The sequence below is a fragment of the Vombatus ursinus genome, unplaced genomic scaffold, assembly GCF_900497805.2.
Source record: "Vombatus ursinus unplaced genomic scaffold, bare-nosed wombat genome assembly UNPS02014772.1, whole genome shotgun sequence".
Taxonomy (NCBI): Eukaryota; Metazoa; Chordata; class Mammalia; order Diprotodontia; family Vombatidae; genus Vombatus; species Vombatus ursinus.
The window spans coordinates 27,078,346-27,105,104 of record NW_020954550.1 but is presented as its reverse complement, the minus strand read 5'-3'; the positions used below and the strand labels follow the sequence as shown (position 1 = coordinate 27,105,104).

Genomic DNA, 26,759 nt, shown 5'->3' with positions numbered 1-26,759 from the left:
TTAATTCCCAAGAGCTGGTTGGCAATTCCAGGTTGCTAGCAAGTAAATGAATGGGTTGCAAACACTACATTTTTTGGTAGCATGACGTCTTTTTTTTTTTTAAAAGCATGGCTTTTAACACTGTGTCTTTGGCTTGTTTTTTCCCCCCTCCATTTTTAGTGGCTCCCACATTGAAAACTGGCATTCCATCCTGAGGAATGGCTTAGTTGTTGCTTCAAATACACGGCTGCAGGTAAATTTTCTTCATTTATGAAAAATGATACTAAAAAGGTGTAGTAATTTTTTTCCCTCCCTTATCTTTTGTAGTGGTATGTGGTCCTGCAGTGTGCATACTGCACACTAGTGAACATCTAAATTAGAGGGTGACTCTTGCTATGTAATCTTGTCCTCATCGGTAGCATTGTTTAGAAAAGTACAGAAAGCAAGTATACATCTTTCCTTTGTGTTCATCTTACCACTGTTTGGTAGAATTCTTCTTCTGTTATTCAAATAGGAGAAGAGGGCCCTAGATGAAAAAGTTAAAGAAAATCCCTATAGAAGCAGTGAAACTATATACTGAGCTTAATACAATAGACAACACAATCATATATGCTTTCTTTGTAGTCACAAAATGTTTTAGTTTGTTTTTTGTTTGTTTGTTATTGAAAGGAGGAAAGAATACCAGAGAGCCCATTAATTATTTTTTTTTTCCTGATCTATAAAATTACTTTCCGGGATGTTGGCAGAATGTTGGGAGCAGATATCCTCACCTGCTTCTGGTCTCCACCACCATACTTCACTTACAGTGACATTTCATTGCTACATAGCTAACTAGCTTTCACCTAAAAGTAGCTGAGGTCAATTCAGAAAAAAAAGATGGCCAGAAATCTTCCTGACTTGTCTCTGACCAAATTTTATATGAAAAGTGAAAAAAAAAGTGTTGAAAGAAATCAACCAATCATCAAGCATTTAGTAGCTACCTAGTATTATGTGTCAAGCACTATGCTAGGCTCCAGGGTTACAAATTTAAAATTAAATAAAAATTTCTGGGTTTAAAAAATTATGTGCAATATTTATTGCTTATGTACATCTTGCCAACAATGTAAAATAAGGCAGAAGCCAACAAATAGAAAAAAGAGGGAAGAATTGGGAGTCACCTTCTTATATTCAAGTAGCTGGGTTATATATAGTTCATTGTCTCTGAACCATCAGACTCTGATCCATTATTGATATCTAAAAGGGTAGAGTATACTTGGTCAGTTTCAGAGAATGAAATGGATTTTTTTTAAGCTTTCCTGAAAAAAGTTAAGATTCAGTTGACTAAGGTGAGATGGGTTGGGTGTGCTAGAAGGCCTATCCACTTTTGGTGTGCAATGGCTATTGAAATTCATTACCACAGATATCATAATCCAACGTGTAAGTCTCCTTCAGAGTATACATGTGAATATTTCATGCTTTTGAATGATTGTGCTTTTTGTTTGTTCACAAAATATGAGAGCTGCTAAATTAAAAGCCAGCTAGTGTGGTCTGTAATAAACAACTACTTCTGCTTCCAACGTGTGGGAGGACTGTGCCAAGGACTGTGAATTGGCTACTTACTGATGCACACAAATTCGCTAAATCAAAATTCTTGATGCAAGGATGATATTAATCTTCTTTTCAAATCAGATTATTCTTCATCCTAGATGTTCAGAATCTTGGAATAGTAAGAGCTCTATTATTTTGTAAGCAGTGTTCTGATGTGAGACTGTTTCTGTTCTTCATGTGAAACATTTACAAGTAGTGACAGGCTTCTCTCTCCCTTCTTTTTAGCTCCATGGTGCAATGTATGGGAGTGGAATATATCTTAGTCCATTGTCAAGCATATCATTTGGTTACTCAGGTAACACTGCAAATCACTCTCAAGTTTAATTTCATTGTCTTTTGTTTCTCTTGTTCATGTTTTGATTTTTATTGGTATCTTTTTCTCAACATTGAAGCATAATTACTGCATTTGTGTTAAATATTACAAATGTCAGAAAACAAAGGAAATCATAATAATGTAGTGGTAAAGTGATAAGAAGAGCTAGAGTCACATAACTGTCTTTTCAACTCAGGAAAGCTGGGTTCAAATCCCAACTCAGATACATAGTGATGATTTCTTCTTGGGCAAGTCACTTAACCTCCTACTGCTGTAAGACAATAAGTTATTTGGGGGGGTGGTGCTCATATTTATTGGCAAAGACTGTTTCTTCACTGAGACTTCTTACACATCAATAAAATTAGAAATCTGGAACAACAACAAAAACGTCCAAAAAAAAAATAACTTGGATTCATGAATTGGAAGTCCATCAGCTTTCTCTGTGACTTTCCTTTCCCTTGAACACTTTAATATTTTTTCATTTATCTGTTTTATGTTTGTAATTCCTGTTTTATTAAGATGTGCATACATATGTGTATTCTATATTCTTAAATATGATAATCTTCTTGGAACCTATGCTTCAAAATTGTGTAATAAGGAAATCTTTGTGGTGCTTCTGGGACCTAAAATCTGTTGCATGTTATGGATTACATCTCTGTGATGGGATAGCAACAGAAAGTTATGAAGTGTTCAAGAGACAGCCGTGACCTTTGAGGGCAATAATGTAGAGGGAAGTTATGAAACCTAGGAATTTAGACAACCTAACAATAACTCATGTTGATAAAGCAGTTATATAGTGTATAACAACCTATAATGTAGATAGATACAGGTGTTATCACAATTTTACAAATAATGAAACTCAGGCTCAGAGACTTTAAGTGATTTGTTTGTGGTCACACAACTAAAAGGTGCAGGATCACAATTTGAACTGAAGTCTTAACTCCAAATCTAGTGCTCTTATCTTCCACCATGTTACCTCTATAGATCATTGATTTGAACTAGAATGACCTTGCTAATGTTGCTATGTTATGTCATACTGAAGTCTGTACCATAGCACCTGCCCCTCCAGGATAAAATCTATGTGTATGGTCATATTTTGTTAACTTCAGAGAAGAAATTTTTTTAGAAAAGGAAAAAATACATTTTAATTTTTATAAGTTCGTCCTATGTAGGTTTTATACTTATTTATTTTTATTCTATATAGCATTTAGATATTCTTGGCACTCATAGAAACGGCAGATTCCCCAGGCTCAAAGAATGTTATACGGAACATAGAATATTCCTGAGGGAGATAATAGTGCCACATGCAAACACATTGCTTACAGACATGATGCAGATACTACTAACTACATGGAAGTATTTCCATAAATGCATGCATAGAGCTACAGAGATGTGTTAAATAATGTTAGTTTGACTCTTCTTGGTCTGAATACCTCAGTTCAGTCCAATCAGAGAACTTGCTTGGCAGGAATAATGGTGTATTTCAGAGCAACTTTGATAATTAACTGTTTCTCCAGTTTTGGAAGATATTATGTTGGGGGGATGAATTAACTTGTGAACAGGCCAGAGGTTTTGTGTGTTCTCAATCACAGTGACATGAGATTCTTTTATGATCATCACTCCAGATCACCATGCAAAGTTAATGCAAATAAAACGCATAAAGGATAGTCTGTAATACTACTTGAGAGAAGCTGTGTAGTATAGTGGAAAGAGTGCTGAGTTTAAAGTCTGGAGAACTTAGGTTCATATCCTATGTCTGACATTTACTAACTCTGTGACCACAAATGAATCCTGTATTCTCTCTAAAACTTTTTTTTCATCTGTAAAATGGGAGTAGTAATACCTGCGTTCCCTGTCTCATGGTATTTGTGAGACCTGAGGCAACTAACATATGTCAATAGTTTTGTAAACTTCAAAGTGCTATATAAGTGTCAATTTATTTTATTGTTATTATTGCTGCTACTATAACTTTGTATTGCATTATACTGGTCAATGCAATTTTAAGCTGTTAAGCCATTAAAGTTTAAAACTATTCTGAGACTTTTGAGATACCTGGAATTTTAATTTTTAACATTCCTATTTTATTTCTATATTAAACATATTTCAAGGCCTATATGTTAAAGTGCTTATGGTTTTAATGTAATAAATTAAAATAGAAGTGATTTTTAAGAAGTCATTGAACATCTTAGAAAAAATAGAGAGGGAACAGAAACAATTGTATTGCTTTACAACCAACTGTTCTGTAAACAATGTAGGGGGTGGTGGTGGGATACAAAATTGTTTACATGGACTCTACAAATGCACATATGACTCCCTAAATAAGTTAACACACCATTTCAACACAATCAATATCACACTCACATATATTAATGTTTTCCAAATGCGTATAGTTTCTGCTGTGATGGAAAAAAGAGGAAAAAAAATGACAACTAAATTATGAATTCAGAAATATTTTTTAATAAGTTTGTGTATTATTAGTCAGTGGCCAAAAATGGTACAATTACTATCATGGGAGGCTTCAAAAATTTTTTTGTGATGAGACAAAGAATTCTTCAGAGGCAAATGTTTTGAAATCATTGGTCTGCCTTCCTTTTCTGTAAAATATCTTAAGACTTGGTGTCTCCACTTTCTGTTACCTATAAAAAGCAATCCTTTGTCCTGATAAGTTGTTCTAGGTATTATATGTACCCTACAAGGGTTCCAAGTGATCCCCCTTTGAACAGAGGTCAGTTTTCCCTAGGGACAGGTAACTGCCCTTCTGAAGTGATGAGTTGATATAGCATTTGGGGAGATCCAGAGGGGTAAACCAAAGTTTGTGTCCTACTGAAAGACAGAGGATGATAGAAGGGTGTGATATATAGAAAGTTTGACAGTCATAATTTTGGGGTAATTAATCATTTTATTAATTATGATTAGCAAATAATTAATAAAAGGATTAGGTCGTTTGACTTTCTCTCAGAAACCAAAGACAGATCATGGTGGTATTGATGTTTATATGCCCTTGGAAGAGTGGGTGTTCCTTACAGATGGCAATCCGCTCTGATTGGTTAACAGTAAGAAGAATGAATACTATAATGAGAGGTAGACCTCTGCTAAAGAAGGGTTTGGGGAACTGACTTGGATTATGTCACCCTTACTTGTAGACCACCCCTGGTCCCAGGCAATCTAGACAAAGGATTCCCCTTTCCCTGCCCGCCTTTCCCCACAAGCCTGAGAAGAGCACAATCTTGCCCGCTGGGTGGGGTCTGAACTAGATTGAGGAGAATGTTAAATCCAATCTCATTATCAACCCTGTTCTTCAGGGGCTAAGTTGACCTAGTAGGGAATGAGGAAATTGGAAGGGAAAAATTCCTGGATCTCCCCAATAGTAATTAGTTATTAATATAAGAGAGAATTTCTCTTTTCCTCCCAAGGGTAAAGGGATGATTAACAAGAGATAAAGCAACTAGATGCTGATGAATAAAACTTTTCTCTTTTACTGAGAATATAACTATTTTCCTTTGCTTTACAGTGTTAAGAGAAAATGATAATAATGATGAAGATAGCATTATTATTATATCTTGCTATGCATGTTATCTCATTTGATCTTTACAATGACCGTGGGAGGGGTTGGTGCTATTTATTATCCCCTTTTTATAGCTATGGGAATTGAGACAGGCGGAGGTTAAGTGACTTGTCAAGGGTCTGGGACAGGATTTGACTTCAAGTCTTCCTGACACCAAGTCCTATATTCTTACCCACTCTACTACCTATTCGTACTCTAAATTAGGGGTAATCAACATGATGCCTTTAGAGATGCCTATGAAAGTTTTATCTCAAATGTGGGGCAAAGAAAAAATATCTAACTAGGTCATGCTCTTTTTAAGATTGCTTAAGTTTTAAGAGCTTTTTCTATTCCAGTTTTATTTTATGACACCTTTTTGACAATATTTTATTTATTTATTCACAGATTATGTATGTGGTTTCATTTATATAATGATCTCCCAATGAAATGATGTACACCAATGCTGATCAGCACTGGCGCTGCAACTTAGAGTTTTAGAGAGTTGTTTTGTGCCCTGAGAAATTATGTAACTTGCTTAGGGTCTTTCTCCGTCTCTCTGTCCCTGTCTTCTCTGTGTCTCTCCTCTTTTCCCTCTATCTCTTTCTCTCTCCTTTCCTTTCTCTCCTCTTTTTCTCTCCTTTCTTTCTTTCTCTTCTCTCTTTTTTCTTTCTTTTTCTTTTACTTTCTCTTCACGCACACATACGCACACCCCCTCAGAAATATGATTTAAGCTCAGGTATTCTTGACTCTTGGGGGTCTGATCTCTGTGTACTATACTAAAGCTGCTAATTTAATGTATTTTTTTTAATGATAGGAATATATGTGTGGGTGTGGGTGTGTGTATTCCTATCATTATTTAGCTCATATAAGGCTAAAGCTGCCACACTCCTAGTACTAAATAGAACAACTAAAGTTCTCCTCTGTAGCCTGAGCTTCCAGTATTACCCCCAATCACTTGAAGGACCTAGCTCTGAGCTAACGTTAGCATTATATCTCGCCTTGGAACATGACAAAAAGTCAATCATATGTTGAGCTTGTTTCACCTAGGTAGTCCCTGAAATGATGGCCTGCTATTCTTTGTTTCTGTTTTGTTTTGTTGGGGTGTTTTTAGGGATGAACAAGAAACAGAAGGTGTCAGCCAAGGATGAGCCAGCCTCCAGCAGTAAAGGCAGTAATACTTTACAGGTAATGCAATTAATCATGTAACTTTTTGGCTGGTGACCCATGGATTTGTTTGCTAGGAGGAAGCTAATGTTCATGCTTTTAAGCCAACAAAATGATTATTTTGAGTAGTCAGCAGAATTAAAGAACAAAGATCATATAAGAGCAGAGAAACTTAAATGCTTTCTCTAGCAAATATTCACAACTATAAACTGAAAAATAAGTCCTTTGAATAGTGCTATTTCACAGGGTAGGAGGAAGGGAGAGTAAAATAAATAACCATTTTTATAAGCAAATGCCTTCTTGCCATAAGACTTTTTACCCTAGTACCTATTGCATTCTATGTGCCTTAGTAAATTTTACTCGTAAAAATGAAATCAATAATACTAGTTCTTAGGCAACTTTTTAATTTCTCTTGATTTTAGTGTTTATAAAGAATCATGTAAGTGCTTTGCCAATGATAATATTAATACTTGATAGTTTACATTGGACTATATTTATATACATACATGAATATGTGTGTATATCTCATTGGATCCTTGCCCAATATGATAGGTAGTAAAAGACTTTTCATTTTATACAAGAGCAAATTGAGCATCAGAGAGGCTGAGCAGTTTGCCCGTGGTCATATCCCATACTTATACCCAACTTTTCTATCCTCAAGCCCCATAGGCTTTCCTTCTCCAGAAAGCCTTCTCTTATCTTATCCACTCCTTAGATTTTCCTTTATCACCTTGTTTGCATCACACATTTCGAAGAAAGAAAATGAGAATTCAAAAAGTGTCCATTTTTATTCCTGGCAAGTATTTTCAAAGTGTAATTATATTTTTCTTAGGGAGGAATGGCTTCCTCTTTTGTAGAGATGCCAAACTCTTTCCTGGGCTGTTACTTAATGTGTGTTATATTCAAAAAAGCCAGAAGATATATGTTGATATGACTAGATTTGATAAAAACATTGACAACGAAGAATCACCAGGATCCTCCCTCTAAATTGGAGGAAATGTGGTAGCACAGTGGCTGGAGCACTGGGCCTGGAATCAGGATGATCCAAGTTCAGATGTGGCCTATCACTTTCACTTCCCCCCCCCTTCCCTCTCTTTCTTTCCCTCCTAAATCATGTTTTTAGAGTATGTGCCTTAGTATTTGATTCAAATATGTACTCGTGCACTTTAAAGTTTTTGGTTAGGTCTAACCCCTTTTCACGCCAAATTCTTCCTTTTTTTTTTTGAGAAAAAAAAATTCTAAATTTTCTTATACCTGGGGACAGCTAGATAGTACAGTGGATAAAATGCTGGGTCTGGAATCAGGAAGACCTGAATTCAAATACTACCTCAGATCCTTACTACCTCTGTGACCCTGAGCAAGTTTTTTAACCTCTCTGGGCTTCAATTTCCTCATTTGTAGAATAGGGATAATAATAACATTTCTCTCCCAGGCTTTTTATGAGGATCAAACAAGAATATATTTGTGAATCACTTCATAAACCTTAAAGCATATACTACCGATTGTTATTGTTATTATGATTTTTTACCTCTGTGATACTTTAATTCCTTTATATTGTTGTGTAACTTGTTATAAAAAGAACCAGATTATACCAGTCAAATGAGACTAAATATGTCAATTAAATGATATATTGCGAGATGGCTAAGTGGCAATATCAGAATATTTGTAGCAAATTTATCTTAATGGATAATGTAGTGATGCTGATATACTTTGCAGCTTACAGTTGTAATTCCTAAATGTTTTATTCTGGAAATTGTTTCAATTGTAAATATTCCTTAAAATTGACTTCATTTTTATGCATATGATTTCCCAAATTTTATTGTAATGTCACAACTTTTTTTTTTATTCTTCAGTCTCAGAAAAAAGGACAGCAGTCCCAGTTCTTGCAAAGCCGTAACTTAAAGTGCATAGCCTTATGTGAAGGTAAGTTGAAACCATTCACAAACCTTAATTGGATCTTTCTTCACACTTGGTTTTCCTAAATGGTTATCTCTGCAGATAACCTTAAATCACTACTTAACTGATCATCTTTAGAAATGAAGTTGCATGTGTATATTAAATATTTATTAGTATTGGAAAAGAGGTTTCTTCTTTTATTACTTTATATTATAATCCAAATATTCCCTTTTTTCCATCTGCCTTACTATTTGAACCTGTTTGCCTATCTTCTAACTCCTGGATCCTTCCCCATTCTCAAGAGTTTATCACTTCTGTTTTTGTTTAACTTTATTCTTTCTGGGGAAATCTGGAATCTATAGCCATTTCAACAAAGACTATTCTCTATCTGTAGTTCCTTGCCCCACTCCCTATTTCTTTGCTCTTATCTTGTTAAATTCCAGTCCGGTTCACCCACTGTCACTGTTTCTGCTCTTATTCATGGGTCTCTGAGTACTGATGAAGCAAGGCTTAGACGAACTAGGTCTATGTTGAACTACATCCTCACCATATTCTGTCAGCTATGTAGCAGTCCTCTTATCCATCTCTGTTGTTGATTCTACCTCTCCTATTCCATCCAAAGCTTCTCCTTCATCTTCACACCCCACCTCCTCTCCTTCCCATCTCTCAGTAGTTGACCTTGTATTTTATTTTTAACTCTCCTTTGCACCTCAAAACATCTTGGTTTTAATTCATCCATTTCTTCTTCACTCCTGTCTTGGCAGGTTACTCTTCTCCTTGCCAAGAGTAAAATTCTCAAGAGCTCTTAAACTCATCACTTTCCATTCAGTTTATTCAAATAAGTATTTATGAGAGACCTACCATATACAAGACCCTGTGCTAGGCACTGGACATAAAAATATAGAAACTAAATACCTACTGTCCTCAAGAAGCCCATCTCCCAAGCTGGGAGATTCCATACACAGATAAACAAACTCAAGATAAAGTTTGTATCTTGATATCAAGGTAAAGTATCAAGATAAAGATAAAAGGAGAGGGAAAGCATCCAAGGGTACTTGACACCAGGAGTGAGAGAAAGCCTGAAGTTGGAAAAAAGGAGGACATGATTAGTGAAGACAATAAGTGGTTTTGAAGTATGGAGGAGGGCTGCTGAGAAGTCTCTCCATAGATAAGCCTGAATTTTCTTAGTAGAGTGGGAAGCCATGTCATCTGCTCAGAGATGGGTAGGAATGGAGGTAGAGCTTAAGGAGATTTAGAACAGCTGCTCCAGGGAGTGTGAAAATGGGAGAGAAAGAGAAATAGAGAAAGAGTATACCATGGCCCCATTTCTCTCCTCCTCTTCTCCTCTAAAGAATAAACTATACTTAATGGTATGTGTTTCCCCAACCGCCATTTATTCTTTATCTCTATTCAGTCTGGTTTCTGTACCCAATCTTCTACTGAAACTATTTTCTCTGGAGTTACTAAATATTAAAGCCAGTAGACTTTTCTCAGTCTTCATCCTGTTTGGAATTTCTGTAGTAGTTGGTGCTAGTGACTCCTTCCTTCTACAACCAATGCACCCCCATCTCTACCTCTTCCTTTCTTTCTCATTTGCATTCCATGGAACTGCTCTGTCTTGCTTCTCTGCCTTCTTGGTTCCTTCACTGATTCTCTAAAACAATTTCTTCACTGTTTTTCTCTAAGTGTGAACAGCCTCAAGGTTCTCTGTTGGACCATTTTTATGTACTTCCTCCTTTCCAATCTCATGGTATCAGCTCTTATCTCTGCAATTCTATATCTCAAGCCCAATTCTCTTTCTTCAACTCCACGTTCCTGATGGATGCTCTACAAACACTTCAAACTTCTCTTTCCAAAAGTGAACTCACTGTCTTCTTTTCCCCTTTCTACTGTGACCATACCTTCTTACAACCTTGCTATTTTTGTTAATGAAACTAGCATCTATGTAGTGCCGCGTTCAGATCCTTAGAAACAGTTGATTTTTCAGTCTCTCTTATCATGTGCCTCTCGTTCAATTGTGCAGTCTTCCAGATTCTTCATCCATGATGTCCGTAGTTCTCACAGTCTCTCACAGTCTCTCATTGTGTCCACTCACACAGCTGCCATCACCCTTATTCATGTTCTCAGTATCTCTTGCCAGACAATTATAATAAATTGCTTATTGCTCTCTTTCCTATTTCTAATCTTCTTCCCAAAGCTGCCAAATTAACCTTTCTGTTTCACAGATCTATCACTTTCCTGCTCAACAATCTTTAGGGCCCATAAGATAAAATACAGAGAGCTCAGAATGACATTTAAGACATTCCGCTGTCTGGCTCTTACCCATTTTCCCAGACTAATCTCACATCATTTCCCCTTCATACATTTTATGCTTCAACCAAACCAAACTATTAGCTATCCTCTAACGTTGTTCCAGACTCTCTAATTCCTTGCACTTGTATAGGCCTTAATTTAGAGATAGCACTTCCTCCATTCATCTACTTTTTGAATTAAATTACTTTTTAGAATCCTTTTTCTTCAAGACTGTGCTTAAGTATTACCTTTTCCATCAAGCCTTCACTGATTTACTAACTTGGCAAATTTTCTTATGGTACCTTGCCTGTATTTTTCTTTGCCCTTGTTATGTTCAACTTTGCGTCATAATTATTTTGTGTATGTCTGACGATCACTGTTATAAGACTGTAATCTCCTTGAGGGTAGAGGAACAATCCTGGATTTCTTAAATGTCTTATAGTAAGGCCTAATGTATAATACCTCTCCCTGTCCCTCTCCCTTCCCTCCTCTAACCTTTTCCCTTTTCTCCCCTCCCAAACTGTAATTGTAGAGGTTTACTCTTAGGATTTAATTCAAATGTGTACGTATGCATGTATGCACACGTGTGTGTATGTATGTTTATGTGTGTTTATACATACAGAAAGAAAGAGAGGAAAAAGAAGATTTTGTGAACCAAAGAGTAGATTTAGGAAGTGTGCCTCCATATTGTATTCTTACCATTCGATATATGTATATATTCACAACTTAAAACTACATACATTTTGAGTGAAGAAAATAAGAATTTTAAAAATGCCCATTTTTATTCTTGGCAAGCATTTTCAAAGAGTAATTATGCTTTTCTGAAAGAGGAATGATTGTCTCTTTGTCAACATGCCAACCTAGTCCCTCAGCTGTTATTCAATGTGTTATTTTAAAAGAAGCCAGAAAATATGTTAATATAACTAGATTTGATAATAATATTTGTCCATACAATGAGAAATCATCAAAGTCCTCCCTTTAAATTGTCTTTCTATATATGCAACCCCCCCCAAAAAATAATAGAAATTTAGAGCTAGAAGTAATTTTAGTCATTATTTATCCTAATTCTCCCATTTTAAAAGTAGTTATGTATATGGGTCAAAAAGTTAAAAAATTTTAAAAAAAGGGCAAAAACTGGCCTTCCATCCAGTAGTTCATTCTGTAAATTTCTTGAACACAGAACTTGCTCCTGGTGTTAGCAGACTTGATTTTTGCCTTTAAATGAAATTCTGCATCTTAGAGTACTGGAGTGCTACTGAAACAAAGACTTTTTCCATTATATATTCTTTCATTTGGGTTTTATTAAGGTGTATAGATTGATTCCTTTAGAGAAAAATAGTTCCTTGGTTTCATCTATCTAATGTTATATTTCATTGCAGTGATAACATCACCAGATCTGCACAAGCATGGAGAAATATGGGTTGTTCCAAATACTGATCATGTCTGTACAAGATTCTTCTTTGTGTAAGTAACAGTATTTTTTCCTCAGTTAATTGTTATAAGAGAGCGTACATGTATGAGAGAGAGTGTGTGTGTGTGTGTGTGTGTGTGTGTGTGTGTGTGAGTATTTTCAAGACATTTTTGCTTAGCCCTGTAGTAAAGCAAGATAGATAAAATGTTTTGGTCTACCATCAGCATATTGCTTTCATTATTTGAAGAGAGAAAATACTGCAACAACAGCCTGATAATACTAATAATTTAGGGGACTATAAAAACAAAATAAAAATCTTGATTAACACATTCTAAAATCAAAGCAGCTAATGGAAAATAAAAATGAAATCCTTCAAATAGTTATTTTTCATGAACAAATACTTAATTTTGACTTTATTTCCCTATTCTTATTTTATTTTTGATTCACAAATTTGCCTCTTGAGTTCACCTTATTGTTACCAATTTGAGGGAAAGCAACGTACTATGGAAAAATCACTGGCTCCAAAGTGAGAAGACCCGTTTCCAAATCCCATTTCTGACTTTATCTACCTCTGTTACCCTGGGTATGTCACTTAACCTTCATAGGTCATCTGTAAAATGAGGGGGTTGGTCCAGATGGTCACTAAGGTCAATCAGTCAGTGACCAAGCATTTAGTAAGCACCAGCAGGTGCCTACACTGTGCTAAGTCCTTTCTGGTTCTCAGTCTATTAGCTTATGTTCCTGTGATCTGCTTTTCACATAACATAGCCTGTTTCATCTTTAGCATTTAGTATGACTTATTACCACAGCCCTCACCATTAAAAATGTAACACCTATCATTTTTTTTTCCCAATTGTTCAAAGGCAGTGAATTTCTTCACATGCATACACACACACACACACACATGTAAATTGTAATTATGAATAATACTTTTCATTCATAGTTGGCAACTTGGCTTTACATAAGGAAGCTACAGTCACTAAGATAATATTATTGAACAAACCCATGTGGTGTCTAGACAACAATTTCTAAAGTTCTCTCCTGCTTGACTATAGAAATTAGATTTGACATTTTTCTGAAATTCATACCAATTCATTTCAGGAACCATTCATTACCTCTGAAAATGAGGGCGCTGGTAGCACCCAAATTCTCAAGCTTGTTTTCTTCTTTATAATAACTAAAAACATTTCTCATGGGTAGAAAAGGTGGTGTAGGGCAGAAGTCAAATCATACTTAACATGCAGGGTCCAGCATTTAGCCCAATGTCAGGCATCTAGTAGACACTTAATAAATACCAGTTGAATGACTGAGCAGTGACTTGTGGCTTTCATAGTGAGGGCCTTGGTACCTTCTGCTATTTTAGGTCACTAAATAGTTCACAAGACACATCATTTTAAGATTGTAATTTTCATTTCTTTATTAACACAAATGAGGTTTCATCATTTTACTTGGCACCTCAGGAGAGAATAGGCTAATTACATGAAATTGATAAGATTCCAATTATATAAAAAAGGAGAATTTGTTAACCAATTATTGTACTTTCTAATTACAGTCATAAGTTTCTTTCTTTGTAAAATATGGGGTTGCATTGTTCTACTGGTAGTAGGGCTCCCCTTACTGAATGATGATTTCTTAGGAAGAGACGATGTGGAAGACAATGAAATGCTTTATCACAGATATATAATTATCAAACAAAAACTTAATTTCTCCTTTACTTTATATCCTTCTCTATTGAGCAGCTATGATCCCTGGTGACTAGAAATAGATTAATGTGGATTTGTTCCTTACCTTTGTCATTAAATGAAAATAATAAATGTTAAAAATAGTTTTCATGTTAATCTGATTCCCAGAGTGTAACAAAGAATAAAACCATTACTTATTGTTTTATTCATACTCCTTCTAGGGGGAAAAGTTATGCCCAGAGTGACATCCTGAGCAATGAATCATTCAGCTAGGCTTTAGGTAAAAGGCTTATGCAATGTTGTACCAGAAAGGCATAAGATAAACTTGGTGGAATGTCATTCCAGAAAGAAGTTATCGTAAGAATACACGAGTAGAGCCAACAATGAAAGGACTAAAAGTGTACATGTAAATTTTTATTGACTCATAAAATAGACATCAGATGACTCAATATAGATGAGCTTACAGCCTCCTAACTAAATGCAGAAAAATGTCGTTTAGCTGAATTCAAACAAATACTAGCACACTTTAATAGAAATGTTATTAATGATCAAAATGCTACCAGTACTTAAGATGAAAAGGATAAAATATTATTTATTCAGAAAGGTTTTATGAAGTGGCTGCTAAGCATAATACACTGAGATGGGCACTAGGGGAATAGAAAGAATAAAATATATCATAGTCCTTGCCCTTCAGAAGCTTTCTATTGAGGCTTGACTGCAGAAATACCAAGAATGTCAATAGAACTTATTGCCATTTGTGCAAAGATCTGTTTGTCCTTGGTATAGCGGAAAGAGGACAGGCTTTGGAGTCAGACAACCTGAGTTCAAATCCATGTCACCTACTTACTGACTGTGTGATCTTGGTCAATTCAGTTCATGTCTAGAGTCTTCAGTCTTAAAATCAGCAAAATGAGGTGGAATAGATGACTCCTAAGGTCTCTTTCATCTCTAAAACTTATGATCCTGTCATCCAACTTGAACAAGTCACTCAGTTCTCTCAGTGCTATAGGCAACTTTCTAAGACCACAAGGTGCAGTGAATTTGCCAAGACATATTGGCAGAAATAGTTTCCTCTATCAGTGAAATAATAAAATCACAGATCTAGCCATCATCATCAATGTCATCATCATCTCTGTCTCTGTCTTTCTGTTTTCTTCTCTATTTGTGTGTTGCTCTCTCTGTATCCATCTGTCTTTATCTCTGTCTGTCTCATATTTGTATACTAACTACTTCTTAGATTTTGAGTATACCATAAACTTTGAGAATTAACAATAAAGATTAGAAACTATCTGAAGGAAGGAGAAAGAATGGGTAGTTTCAAGCATCTGGGTAGAGAAAATCAAAATATCACATACAATAAAATTAGTTCTAAATTTCTTGTTAGATGTGCCTAAATTGGAAGCATGTTTAATTTACATAAGTTATTTTATCACACTCACAGGCAAATGAATGAGTGAATGAAAAGCATTTATTAAACCCTTACTTTGTGCCAAACACTATTCCAAGCATTGGGGATACAAATTGAGATAGTCCTTGCCCTCAAGAAGCTTACCTTCATTTTTCATTTAAAAAGCATTTATTTTCTTTTACATAGCTCCCTCCACTTTAAAAGAAAAAAAAAAGAAAAACAAAACCCATGTAACAAATATGCAAAGTCAAGTTAAACAAATTTTCACATTGTCCCTGTCCAAAAATTTGTGTTGTACTCTGCATCTTGAATTATCCAGCTGTCTGTCAGGATTTTGAGTAGCATAGTTCATCATCAATACTCTGGAATCTGGTTAGCCATTGCAGTGGTCTGAGTTTTGTTGTTTTTATTCTATAAATTTTTCTCCTTGTTTGGAAAGAGCTTACATGCTAGGAAGACAATACCCATAAGGCAGTAGTGCCCAGGGAAGGGAGTTGTGGTCTGGTAAATCACAACAATGATGATTGTAATGACAGAGAAGTCAATTACCATTTTCTTTCCATTGGCAATGGGAGTATCAATTTCTTGAGGCAAGAGTTGGAAACTTGTGAGGTAGGATGGAGAAGATCCAAACTAGATGATTGGGAAGCATAAAGGCAGGGAAAATGGCAGGTCAAGAGGGAGCTGCTTTGTTCCAGAGGGTACAGAGTCATTTGGCTTTTCCAAGGCTTGGCTCCTGGTGGTCTAGTTTGGAGGATGGAGAAACAGGTCAGCAAATTCCTATGACTTGGCAAAAGGTTTCTTGAAACTTAATCAGGAATTTATCAATATAAAGTTCATTAAATGACATAGTAGAAAAATCTTATACCATATATTTTTTTAAAGATACAGAACTGCTGTTCAGTGATTTATAGTTTTTCTATAATAGTCAGAATCATAGAATATTAGATCTGGAAGGGACCTCAGCTACCATCTTATCCAGGGGTCCTCAACCTTTTTTTTTTTTTTTGATCATGGACCCTTTTCACAATCTGGTGATGCCTATGGACCTCTACTCAGAATAATGTTTTTAAGTACCTAAAATAAAATACAGAGGATTACAAAGGAAATGAATTCTCTTGAATGGAAATAGTTTTTTTAAAAAAACAAACAAACCAAAAAACAAGTTCATGAGTCCCAAGTTAAGAATCTCTGATTTCCAGTTCAACCCCTTCCCCAGAAGGAATCCCAACTATAAAATAACCAACAATTGGCCGTTTGCTTCTAGTTGAAAACTTCCATTGAGGGAGAATTTATCTGTTTCATGAAGCATTCCATTCTTTCTGTTGTAGTAGGTAGAGAGTATTATATTGTAACTCATTGAAGGCATTTCTTCATGAGACTAACAAGCTATATAATCATCTCTATGTAACTAATTCCCAGATATGTGTCTTAAGCCCCTAAACACATCTCTTTCCTGAGGTTTAGTATTATACTTCTGTATACATGTTCACTATTTCCTCCTGAATGATCTTGTCACCCCAAATGCTACCTGTCTAAAACAAGACTCCATCATCTTCATTTCCAAATCAGATACTTTTAATAACGTCCTCACTTTTTTTTTTTGTGAGGCAATTGGGATTAAGTGACTTGCCCAGAGTCACACAGCTAGTGAGTGTTATGTGTCTGAGGCCATATTTGAACTCAGGTCCTCCTGTTTCCAGGGCTAGTGCTCTATCCACTGTGCCACCTAGCTGCCCTAGTCCTTACTTTTTAATTATGGATGCTACCATTCTCTCAATATTCCAGTCTTAAAACCTCCATTATATTACTACAGAATAGCCTTTCATTTCAAAGGATCATAGATTTAGAAGAGGAAAGATCCTCCAAGGTCTATCATGTCCAGCCCACTCATTCTGCAGATGAGGAAATTGATGCTCAGAGGCATTAAGTGAATTTCCTGTGGACTCACAGCTAATAAATGTCATGTCTTTTTATCTAATCAGTATTGCACATCATTGTCATATTAATCTTAACTCATTGCTTTGATTGTTGTCTTTTTCTACATGAAAAACACCCAGTAGTTCTCCATTGCATATCAAATATAGTCTAAACTTCTTAAAATAGCTTTCATGACCCTCTATAATTTGGACCTAACCTACCTACCCAGACTTGTTCCCAGATTATCTATCCACTTTGCTCCAGCCATATTTACTGATATAGTTGCTGTTACTAGTTTCTTTTTCCCCTTACTCTCAAAATCCTCTAATGCCTTCCAAAATAGGGTCAAGGGCCCCAAAAACTCTATCTGTGAAATCTTCCCTGATTATTGTAGCTGTACATGATCTCTAACTCTTCTGAATTACTATAGCACATTCTTTTCTACAATTCCAGTGGTACTTACCATGGGTGTCACGATGGGTATTCCTGGGAAAATTATAAATTCTTAGAGGGCAAAGACTATGTCATATTTTTTTGTGTGTGTGTGTCACATAATGCTTTTCATAGAATAGGTACTTCATAAATGTTTGTTGAATGAAAAAAATAAAGGATTTTCCAGTTGAATATAAGCTCTGTCATGTTTTACCAACCTAGAAAGGCTTCTAGGTTATGGGCCTAGTCAGAGACTTTATCTGCTATACAAAGACCAATGTCGCTTTAAGCTAAGGACATTGGTATGAGTTGGCTATTAGATTATGTATTTTTTTTGATGATGGTTACCTATGAAATAGATTAGAAGCTTCCTCAGTCCCTTGGTGACCTCTACTTCTCCAATGCAGATGGTGAAATAGTGAAAAAGTTGGTAGCCAGGACTGGAGGGCAAGAAACATTTTGTTGTTGTTGTTTCACCTAAATGAAGGGTGCTTTATTCATAGAAGGGTATAAAAGAGGTGGCAAAGTTGGTCTTGTGCACCCAAATACTACAAAATGATCCATTCCTGGAACACTTTGGTGTCTCATCTCCATGTGAATTAAGCAAAGAGTTCACTATGGATGTCACTACCATTTATGTACCAATATCTTTTACGTAGGATAAAGACAGATTTTATAAAAAACTGTGACAAAATCTCCAAACTGACTAAACACATATCTCGAAACTATTTCAATGTGAAGGTTGGCACAAAGCACTATAATGAAATCTATGTTAGAGCTTAAGTTTTAGAAATGAAAAACAAAACAAAATTGAGAGACCAAGGACTTTTAGTTTGGCTAGGTGGCAGATGCTTATTAACTATGATGTTTTCATCAAACTATATATAGAGAGCCTATTGACTATTTGGAGTTAGTTTCAAAGACAAAATCAATTAGAAGAGTAAAAATGACAATATTTGTTAATTATAGCAACTGGAGTCTTACCCATTAAAAAAACTGTAGAAAACCCCCAAAATGGAAAATATAAAAACATGAAATATCTATCAGCAATTTCTTAGGGAAATGTGTTTGATGCAAATCAATCAGAACAGGGAGGAGGAAGAAAGAGCCCAGGAATTGTCCTATAGAGTAGACACTTGATCAAGCTGAGAATAAACAAGTAAACACTTTATCAAGCAGAGTGATACAGCAAGCAAAGTACTTATAAATCATTGTAGAGGTCAGTGAAAGGATAATATAAGCCTTCCAAGATAGCAGAAAGCAGTTAAGTGGAAAAAAAAATCTTGAAGTGATTCTTGCTAAGCCAAACCATCAGTCCCAAGAACATTGAAAAGTGAAACTCAAAGGACAAGAAATAGACATGAAATGGAACATATCAGCCAGCATTTCGATAGTCAGCTGTGCTCATTAGTGACCTATAACTGAATTGCCATTTCAATATCTGAATACCATGTAAGGAATGCCCATGACTCTTAAGAAAATGAATCTAGGAAGAATGGTTGGTCTTGATCTAATATATATAGAAAATAGTCCATGCTACAGGTGACAATTTTAAAGGTACTAAGGGATGATTTTTCAAAGTATCTTAAAGAGGTATAGTGAATTCTGCTATAACAGTTGTTTCAAAAATACAAGATATATTCCAACACAAGTGACATATTAGCTAACATTTTGAGCATAAATTTTGAGTTTGCTTATATTCAACATTCTCAGCAAGAAACAGTGAAAGAACATAGAAACTTCCAAACTTTCATAATAACTCACAAGCTACAACCCTTAGGATACCCACTTTGAAAAGAAAACCTTCAGCCTTTGTCAAGGAAGAGTGCCTTATTGTATATCTTCTGGTGCAGTGGAAGCTATGAGTGAAGGAAGGCTAACCCAAACACTCCCTCCTACCTCACATTTTGGCATAACCCAGACATCAGAGTTAAGATCCACAAAGGCATTGTCTTCCAGCCTGTCGTGTGAGAACTAGGCACAAGTTGAGCAGCAGCCCAAGGTAGACTCTACCATTATTTATTATGGTATTTATGTATTATACAAAATGATGCTTCTGTTTTTATTAGGTTCCTATCTTTTCAAAGTTTTTAGGCACTACTTCCCTAGCTCCGTTTTCCCCATAAACTTTATGGTTTTTGTCACGTGATTTTGCATAGAGCGGTGCTTTTTAGGAATGCATTATTTGTACACCTAACTGTACTCCAAAAGAATAGAAAAATCACAGATGATAGACCACTATGCTATATAAATATTAGTTACCAAATACAGACTGAATTGAATCAAGTGATAAAATTACCTTCATAAAACAAACCAATAACCCAATAAATACTAATGCTTATCCTTTGCTTCATGTTTATTAAATCTTCGTGACAATGTTTTATATTTGCATGCAAAGTAATCTTGATAAATAATTGAGAAAAGAACAAGAAGGCGTTTGCAAACAATTTTCAACGGATTGCATCTTCAACTGACCATGATGTAGAAAATATAAGATCTCCCTATGTTTTTTCCTTTGTTGAATACAAAATAGGAACGTGAGTTAATAAGTCAAAATTCATCCTTAAAGGCACTATTCAAAGAGCAGTGTGCATTTGTTCAGGGCCGTAAAGCTTGCCAAGCACTTAATGTGCTTTTTCTTCTTTGATTGTTGCATCAACCTTGAGACAGGTGCTACTGTTTCCCACATTTTACAAATAAGGAAACAGACTCAATTAAGTGACCTACCTAGGGTCATACAATTAATGTGTCTGTGATGAGATTGAAACCCAAGTTTGTTTCCTATGCACATATTAAAATCATACAGGATTTAAAAAAAAAATCCTTTCCTGTAAAATCATATAGGAGAAATATAACGATGGATAAAACTGCATTTGCTTATGTGTTCACTAAACACCTAAGATGTTTAGCAATATCATAGAGAATGACCTGTGCAAAGTCTATATGCAAATATTGCTTTATTGATTGTGAGTATATTTAGATGTTCCTTATCATAGAATATTGTAACAGTTCTCCAAAACCTCAATGAAATCTATGGTCATTCAAAAGAGTACTAACCCCATACTAAAAATAAAAATCTGTGAAAAAACACTTATTGCCCAGATAATGAATATACATGAACAAATGAGTAGCCAATCGTGATAATCCATCAGCACACAGAAATCATAGATTTAGAGCTGAGGTTTATGGCTCTAAAGGTGAAATGGCCAAGTACACCATGAAATTATATTTATTTTTGACTTTGGACTCATGATGGAAGCAACTCTGTCAATTCTTCTTCCCTTCATCTCCAAAGAAAATATATGAGCCATCCTTTTGTTTAGCCAGAATGTTCTTAGATCTTCTGTTTCATTCATAACTGGGATGTGTTGATTTCATTCAGTAATATGTCAGCTCTTCCAGGTTCTACCCAGTGATTTCACACTTTGAATGAACAACTATTAAATGAATATTTGTTGATGTTCTTAAAACCTAGTGATTTCTGCGAATTTACTACCTCTTTCATAGTTACACTTGTCCACTGTGCTCTGCTCACAGTTACCACCCTTGCTCCTTCAGCCCTTGTTTTCACTTCCCTTCCCTTTTGGAAGTCTCCTAATTGACCTAATGGCTGCCAGTCTCTGCTTTGTAAGCCATCCTTGAGATCCCTGTTAATATCAATCATTTCCTTGCTCAAGAAGCCTTAGGTGACATAAAATATAAATCCTCCTATTTGTCATTTAGAGCTCTTAAGCAATCTAGTTAGTTCCAAATTATCTTTCTAGACTGATTTCACTTTACTTTCCTCCCACCCAGCCACCACACTATTCTAACCAACATGATATATTTACTGTTCCTTATGCACAATTTTTCGGGACAGCTAGGTAGAGCAGTGGATAGAGTGCCAGGTCTAGAATCGAGAAGACATCTTCCTGAGTTCAAATCCGACCTCAGACATGCAGTAGTTGTGGGATCCTGGGCAAGTCACTTAACCCTATTTAACTCAGTTTCCTCATTTGTAAATGAGCCAGAGAAGGAAATGGCAAACCACTCCAGTATCTTTGCCAAGAAAACCCCAAATAAAGTCAGGAAGAGTCAGAAATAACTGAAATGATCAATTAATTAATTAATTAATAAAATGAGTAACAACAACAATACACAATATTTCATCTCCTACTTCTGTACCTTCTTTATCTCTGTGTTTGAAATATTCTCCTTCTCAGCACCCCTTTTTAGATCCTACAGTTGCTATTTCTCCTCCTCCTCAATAACTGCATATACTTTATATTTACTTATCTCAATACTTGCTTTCTTCCACTTCATCACCCCTACCCCCACCCCCACCCAGTAGAATGTAAACTTCTTGCGACAGAGGTTGTTTTATTTCTGTCTTTGTATCCCCAAGTACTATACTAGACACTTAATAAAGAAGGTTGTTTTTTTTTTAATTCTCTTCTAGGAGCTTAGTGATGTAAGTTCTAAATTTACTGAAATGAGTATATTAAATTGGTGATAAACATCTTGGACAACTATTTTGTACCACTGCTTGTCTTATTTTAACTCAGTATAAAAGAAAATCACTCCCTTTATGAGTAGTTCAAGTACTACACATCTCACTGATTTTCATGGCCAGAATAGTACCATTTCTGAATCTCAACATTCCTGTAAAAGAATTATTGACTATTGTAAAAGGGACAAATGATCTGTCTTTGTAATCCAGTACATTAAGCACCAAAGGAGCTGAGATAGGAAGACCCGGATTCAAGTCCAGCCTAAATACATAAAGAAGCAACTGGAACCTTTATTTTAATAAGGTCCAGTCACATATATTTGTATTTGTTTCAAGGAATTTTGAGTTATCCATTTAAGTGCCCAGTGAGGGAAAGACAATAACAAAGTGTAGTGAAGAGAGGCCTTCAAAGGAAAACAAATCTAATGAAGATAGACTAGTGTGTGTGTGTGTGTGTGTGTACATGTACATATATACTATGTGTATATTTATAACTTCTCATAGATTTGTCACAGCTAAAAGTGGGAGTACTGGCTCACATTCCAAATGAAGGAAGATAGTGACAAATTTTGAATTATTTCTGTTTACATTTAAGTTTTCACTTAATATGTGTTAGTTTAGATTAGCTGTTTTCACTGTTAAGAGATTTTATATGAATGCTATTTGCATTTCACAAATAGATTTGAATTTCACAATCCTTAATTTATACCAGCAATATTTTGGGCCCAGTTGACCTCTGTAACCAAGAAAGAGGTCCTTATATAAAGAAAATTTTTTTAAAAAGGTATTTACAAAAGAAATGTGCACAAAAAGTTTAATTCATGATTTTCTTCATTGGTCTTCCATAATTTGGATATTGTTTTACTTTTTGGAAAAAAAAAACTTTCCAGTTTATATTTGGGAATGAGGACAGATTTATTTCCTGGAGAAAATCTTGGTGTGGACACTTGTTGTGTGGGAAATTGGGGAGGAGGGAAAATTTGAAGTAAGTTACAGCAGTGTGTTTTATTTTGTTGGTCTGCTTTGTCAGAAGTAGACAAATCAATCTAGTTAATTCACAAAATAAAATAGTCTCCCAATTGGAAAGGACTTTGAGTACTATAATCAATATACCTGAATAATGGTGTTCCACGTTCTGGGCCGGGGAGCCTTACTGTCTCCAAGACACCCATTCCAGTTTTGGTCAGCTCTAAAAATCAGGACATGTTTCTTTATGGTGAAGCCAACTCAAGTCAGTTTATTGGCAATATGTTATTTCTTTCTGAGCTAGCATGGTTCTTACATCTGATCATATGGGATGATTTTTGGGAAGGAGAGCTGTAAAGCATTGTAGATCCTATGTAAAATATTGTTTTTAGTTTTGGGTGCCACATTTTGGAGAAGGATGTCGACAAATGAGAGCAGTCAGAGGAGGGCATCCAGAATGGTGAAGGGCCTTGAGATGATGCTATATATGAATCAGTTAAAGAATCCAGGACTGTTTAGCCTAGGGAAGAGAAGACATGGGGAATTGGGCGAGTGTGGGCTTGTTAACTATTCAGATATTTGTGGAAGAGGGATAAGATTTTTTTTTTCTGCTTGGTCACAGAGGGCAAAACTGGGAACAATGAATAGAAAGCTGTAGAATGCCAGAGGTATAGACTCTATGTAAAGGAAAACTTCCTTTCCTAACAGAAGTAGCCAAAAGAAAAGGCTGAATTACCTTTCTTTGGATATTCCATAAAGTGGGGTAGAGTGGATGGAATTTGTTGTTTAGGAACAAGTTAGAGTAAAAGGGCTTTGAGGCCCTTTCCATTGCTGAGGTTCTGTAGTTCATGTCCTGTTTGTCTGTCTTTAGTGAACTTCTGCCCCTTTGCCCTTCACTCTGCCATGTCTTACCTACTCAATATGCCCCAACATATCTTAGTATGCCCTAATTTAATATTGTTTGTGAATAAAATTCCAAGTCTTTGTGCTGAAACTATTATATCAGTGCATCTGTATTAATCAACAAAGTGAGATTGCATAAACTAAATGACCTACGTCATCAGAACAGATCATTAGGTATATAGATTTAATAGGAAGATAACAGGGTCACACTAGATCACTGAGGAGGAGTCCCATTTTCTGCTAATTTTAGTTTGATGCTAACTCTCACATTTTGCCATGCTCTGCAATTTACAGGACATTCAAGGGTGGTAAAGAAAAGATGGGAGCCTATGTTAATCTCTGAGACTCTCTGATTACTTCTTTGATTCTTTGTTTTGGAGCTAATTACCAGACCTCTGAAGCTTCTTATCCTGTAAGCCATTTTTCTGGAGAAGAACTAATTCACTACTTATTACTCACTGACTATTATCATGGGAGCTTAACAGATGTATTAAAAGTAAACTTCCTATTACCTTAGTGAGTTTATATAAGGAAATGAACTATTCTGAAATAAAATTACTTCTAAATCAAAAGATTCAGAAATTGTTCATTATAGAATATTGTGTGAATTTTATGGATTTTTTTTTCATAGCTCAAGTTCAAAGAATTACTTGCATTTGAGAAGCACCCTCTTCATATGGAAAGCATAGAGTAAGATCAGAAAAGACTGTATCATATCTATGAGAGCAAGATAAAAAAAGAGACAAAGTGGTGAGCTCAGAAAGATGTCAATGTAGGCTGAGGAGAGGAGGGAGAAAAGGCAACGAAATAATGGTGAAATGGTAAATAAGGAAGGAGAGAGCAAGTCAAGAGAAACAGAGGAGTAAGAGGGCAGTTAACTTAATTCCTAAGATGCTGAGAAGCCCATTACTGGAGTAAGTTTGAAATTCAAAGTTAAGGGTGTGAATATGTGTGTGCTATGTTAACTCAGTAAGAGAGCTGGTAAATTTTATGGTAGAATAAAAGACACTGGGGTAAATGGTTGATACTCTCAAAACTGCAATGAAGAACAATGCTAATCAATCTTTGAAAGTACAGGGGGAGCAATCAAATGGCTGACAAAATGGAAATATGGTTTGTCTTTTTAGTGATTTGAACATGTATATCTGCCAACCATGCTGGAGAGCAATTTGGAATGATGCCCAAAGGGCTATAAAAGTATGCATATCCTTTCACTCAGCAATACCATTATTGGGACTGTACCCCAAAAAGATAAAAGGAAAAGGACTTACATGTGCAAAAATATTTTTAGGAGATCTTTTTGTGGTGGTAAAGAATTGGAAATTGAGGGGATGCCCACCATTTGGGGAATGGCTGAACATGTATATGATTGTAATGTAATACTATGGTGCCATAAGAAATGACAAGCAGGGTGCTTTCAGAAAAACTTAAATGAACTGATGAAAAGTGAAATGAACAGAGCCAAGAATACATTGTGCATAGTAACAGCAATATTGTATGGTGATCAGTGATGAATGACTTAGTTATTCTCAGCAATATAACAATCCAAAACAATTCCAAAAGGCTTATGGTGAAAAAATGTTATCCACCTCCAGAGAAAGAACTCATGGTATCTGAATGCAGATTGAAGCATAATTTTTTCCATCATCATCATCATCATCATTTTGGTTTGCATTCTCTTTTGCAACATAGCTCATAAGTTTTGTGCTGGTTTACATGTATAATCTGTATCAAGTTGCTTGCCTTCCGAAGGAGTGAGGAAATTTGGAATAAAATTTTTTGAAAATTTTAAAAAATAAATGTTTAAAATTTCTGTTTACATGCAATTGAGAAAAAATAAAATAAAAATTAATGTAAAATTGAAATGTATTCCTGGAAAAAAAAGATATTGAATATTTTTAATCTAAATTATCTTATTTTTCTCTGTGTGATAATCAATTACAAAATAAGTTTCTATACCATTAAAATACTTTAAATATTCATATTTACTTGTTTCATTTTTTAGTTATGAAGATGGTCAAGTAGGAGATACAAGCATTAACACTCAAGAAGGAGGCATTCATAAAGAGATTCTCCGGGTAATTGGTAACCAAACTGCGACTGGCTAAAGGACCACTGTGGTTTCACTATCATGATTTGAAAGCCTTCCTCGGTATCAAAGCTGGATTTTGAACTGAAGAAGATAAAAAAAAAAAATTGTTATTATAAACCAAATTAACCCTTTGAATACTGATTTTTTTCTTAGTATTTCTAAGTCTCATTGAAATACCTAAAATGGTATGCAATTTACCAACTGTAGGGGTATGGAATCTAGTAATAAAATTCAACAGCACTTAAACAAAAGTTTGGGCTGCTCACAATAAAAAGATTTAAAAAGGAGTTTTGTGCTGATATTTTTATATTAAGCTCTTTAATTGGACATTTTGGTATTATATACCGGCATTTTAAATTTAGGTTAACCAAAATAGAACAAAGAGAGAATATTTTATAATGGAGCCTACATCTATACAGGATACTTTGCAATAAGTATTATGTTTGTACATTCAAATGTACTATATTTATTAGTACTAAGGATCATTAGAATGTCTTGGAAGGATGTTATATTTATCCTAGTTGTTTTTTTTTTCCCAATTCAAAAAAATAACTAGGGTTTAGATGCAGTTCTTTGCCAAAAAAAAAGTATGTATTTTGCATATATATGCATATATATGTGTGTGTATATGAATATGACTATAAATGTATCTACACATGCACACACACATATATGTGACCA

General features: G+C 35.2%; 1 protein-coding gene across 2 annotated transcripts in view; it reads left to right on the top strand.

The window, feature by feature from the left end:
• The window catches only part of PARP8 (poly(ADP-ribose) polymerase family member 8), a 215,598-nt gene extending 189,177 nt beyond the window's left edge, over positions 1-26,421 (top strand). For both annotated transcript variants that reach the window (XM_027863652.1, XM_027863653.1), the window contains 6 exons: positions 160-232; positions 1,792-1,861; positions 6,535-6,608; positions 8,441-8,510; positions 12,155-12,239; positions 25,992-26,421. In XM_027863652.1, the coding sequence (XP_027719453.1) occupies positions 160-232; positions 1,792-1,861; positions 6,535-6,608; positions 8,441-8,510; positions 12,155-12,239; positions 25,992-26,094 (475 nt within the window). In that variant the 3' untranslated portion in view covers positions 26,095-26,421. The remainder of the gene's footprint in view (positions 1-159; positions 233-1,791; positions 1,862-6,534; positions 6,609-8,440; positions 8,511-12,154; positions 12,240-25,991) is intronic.
• Positions 26,422-26,759: the final 338 nt, after the last annotated feature.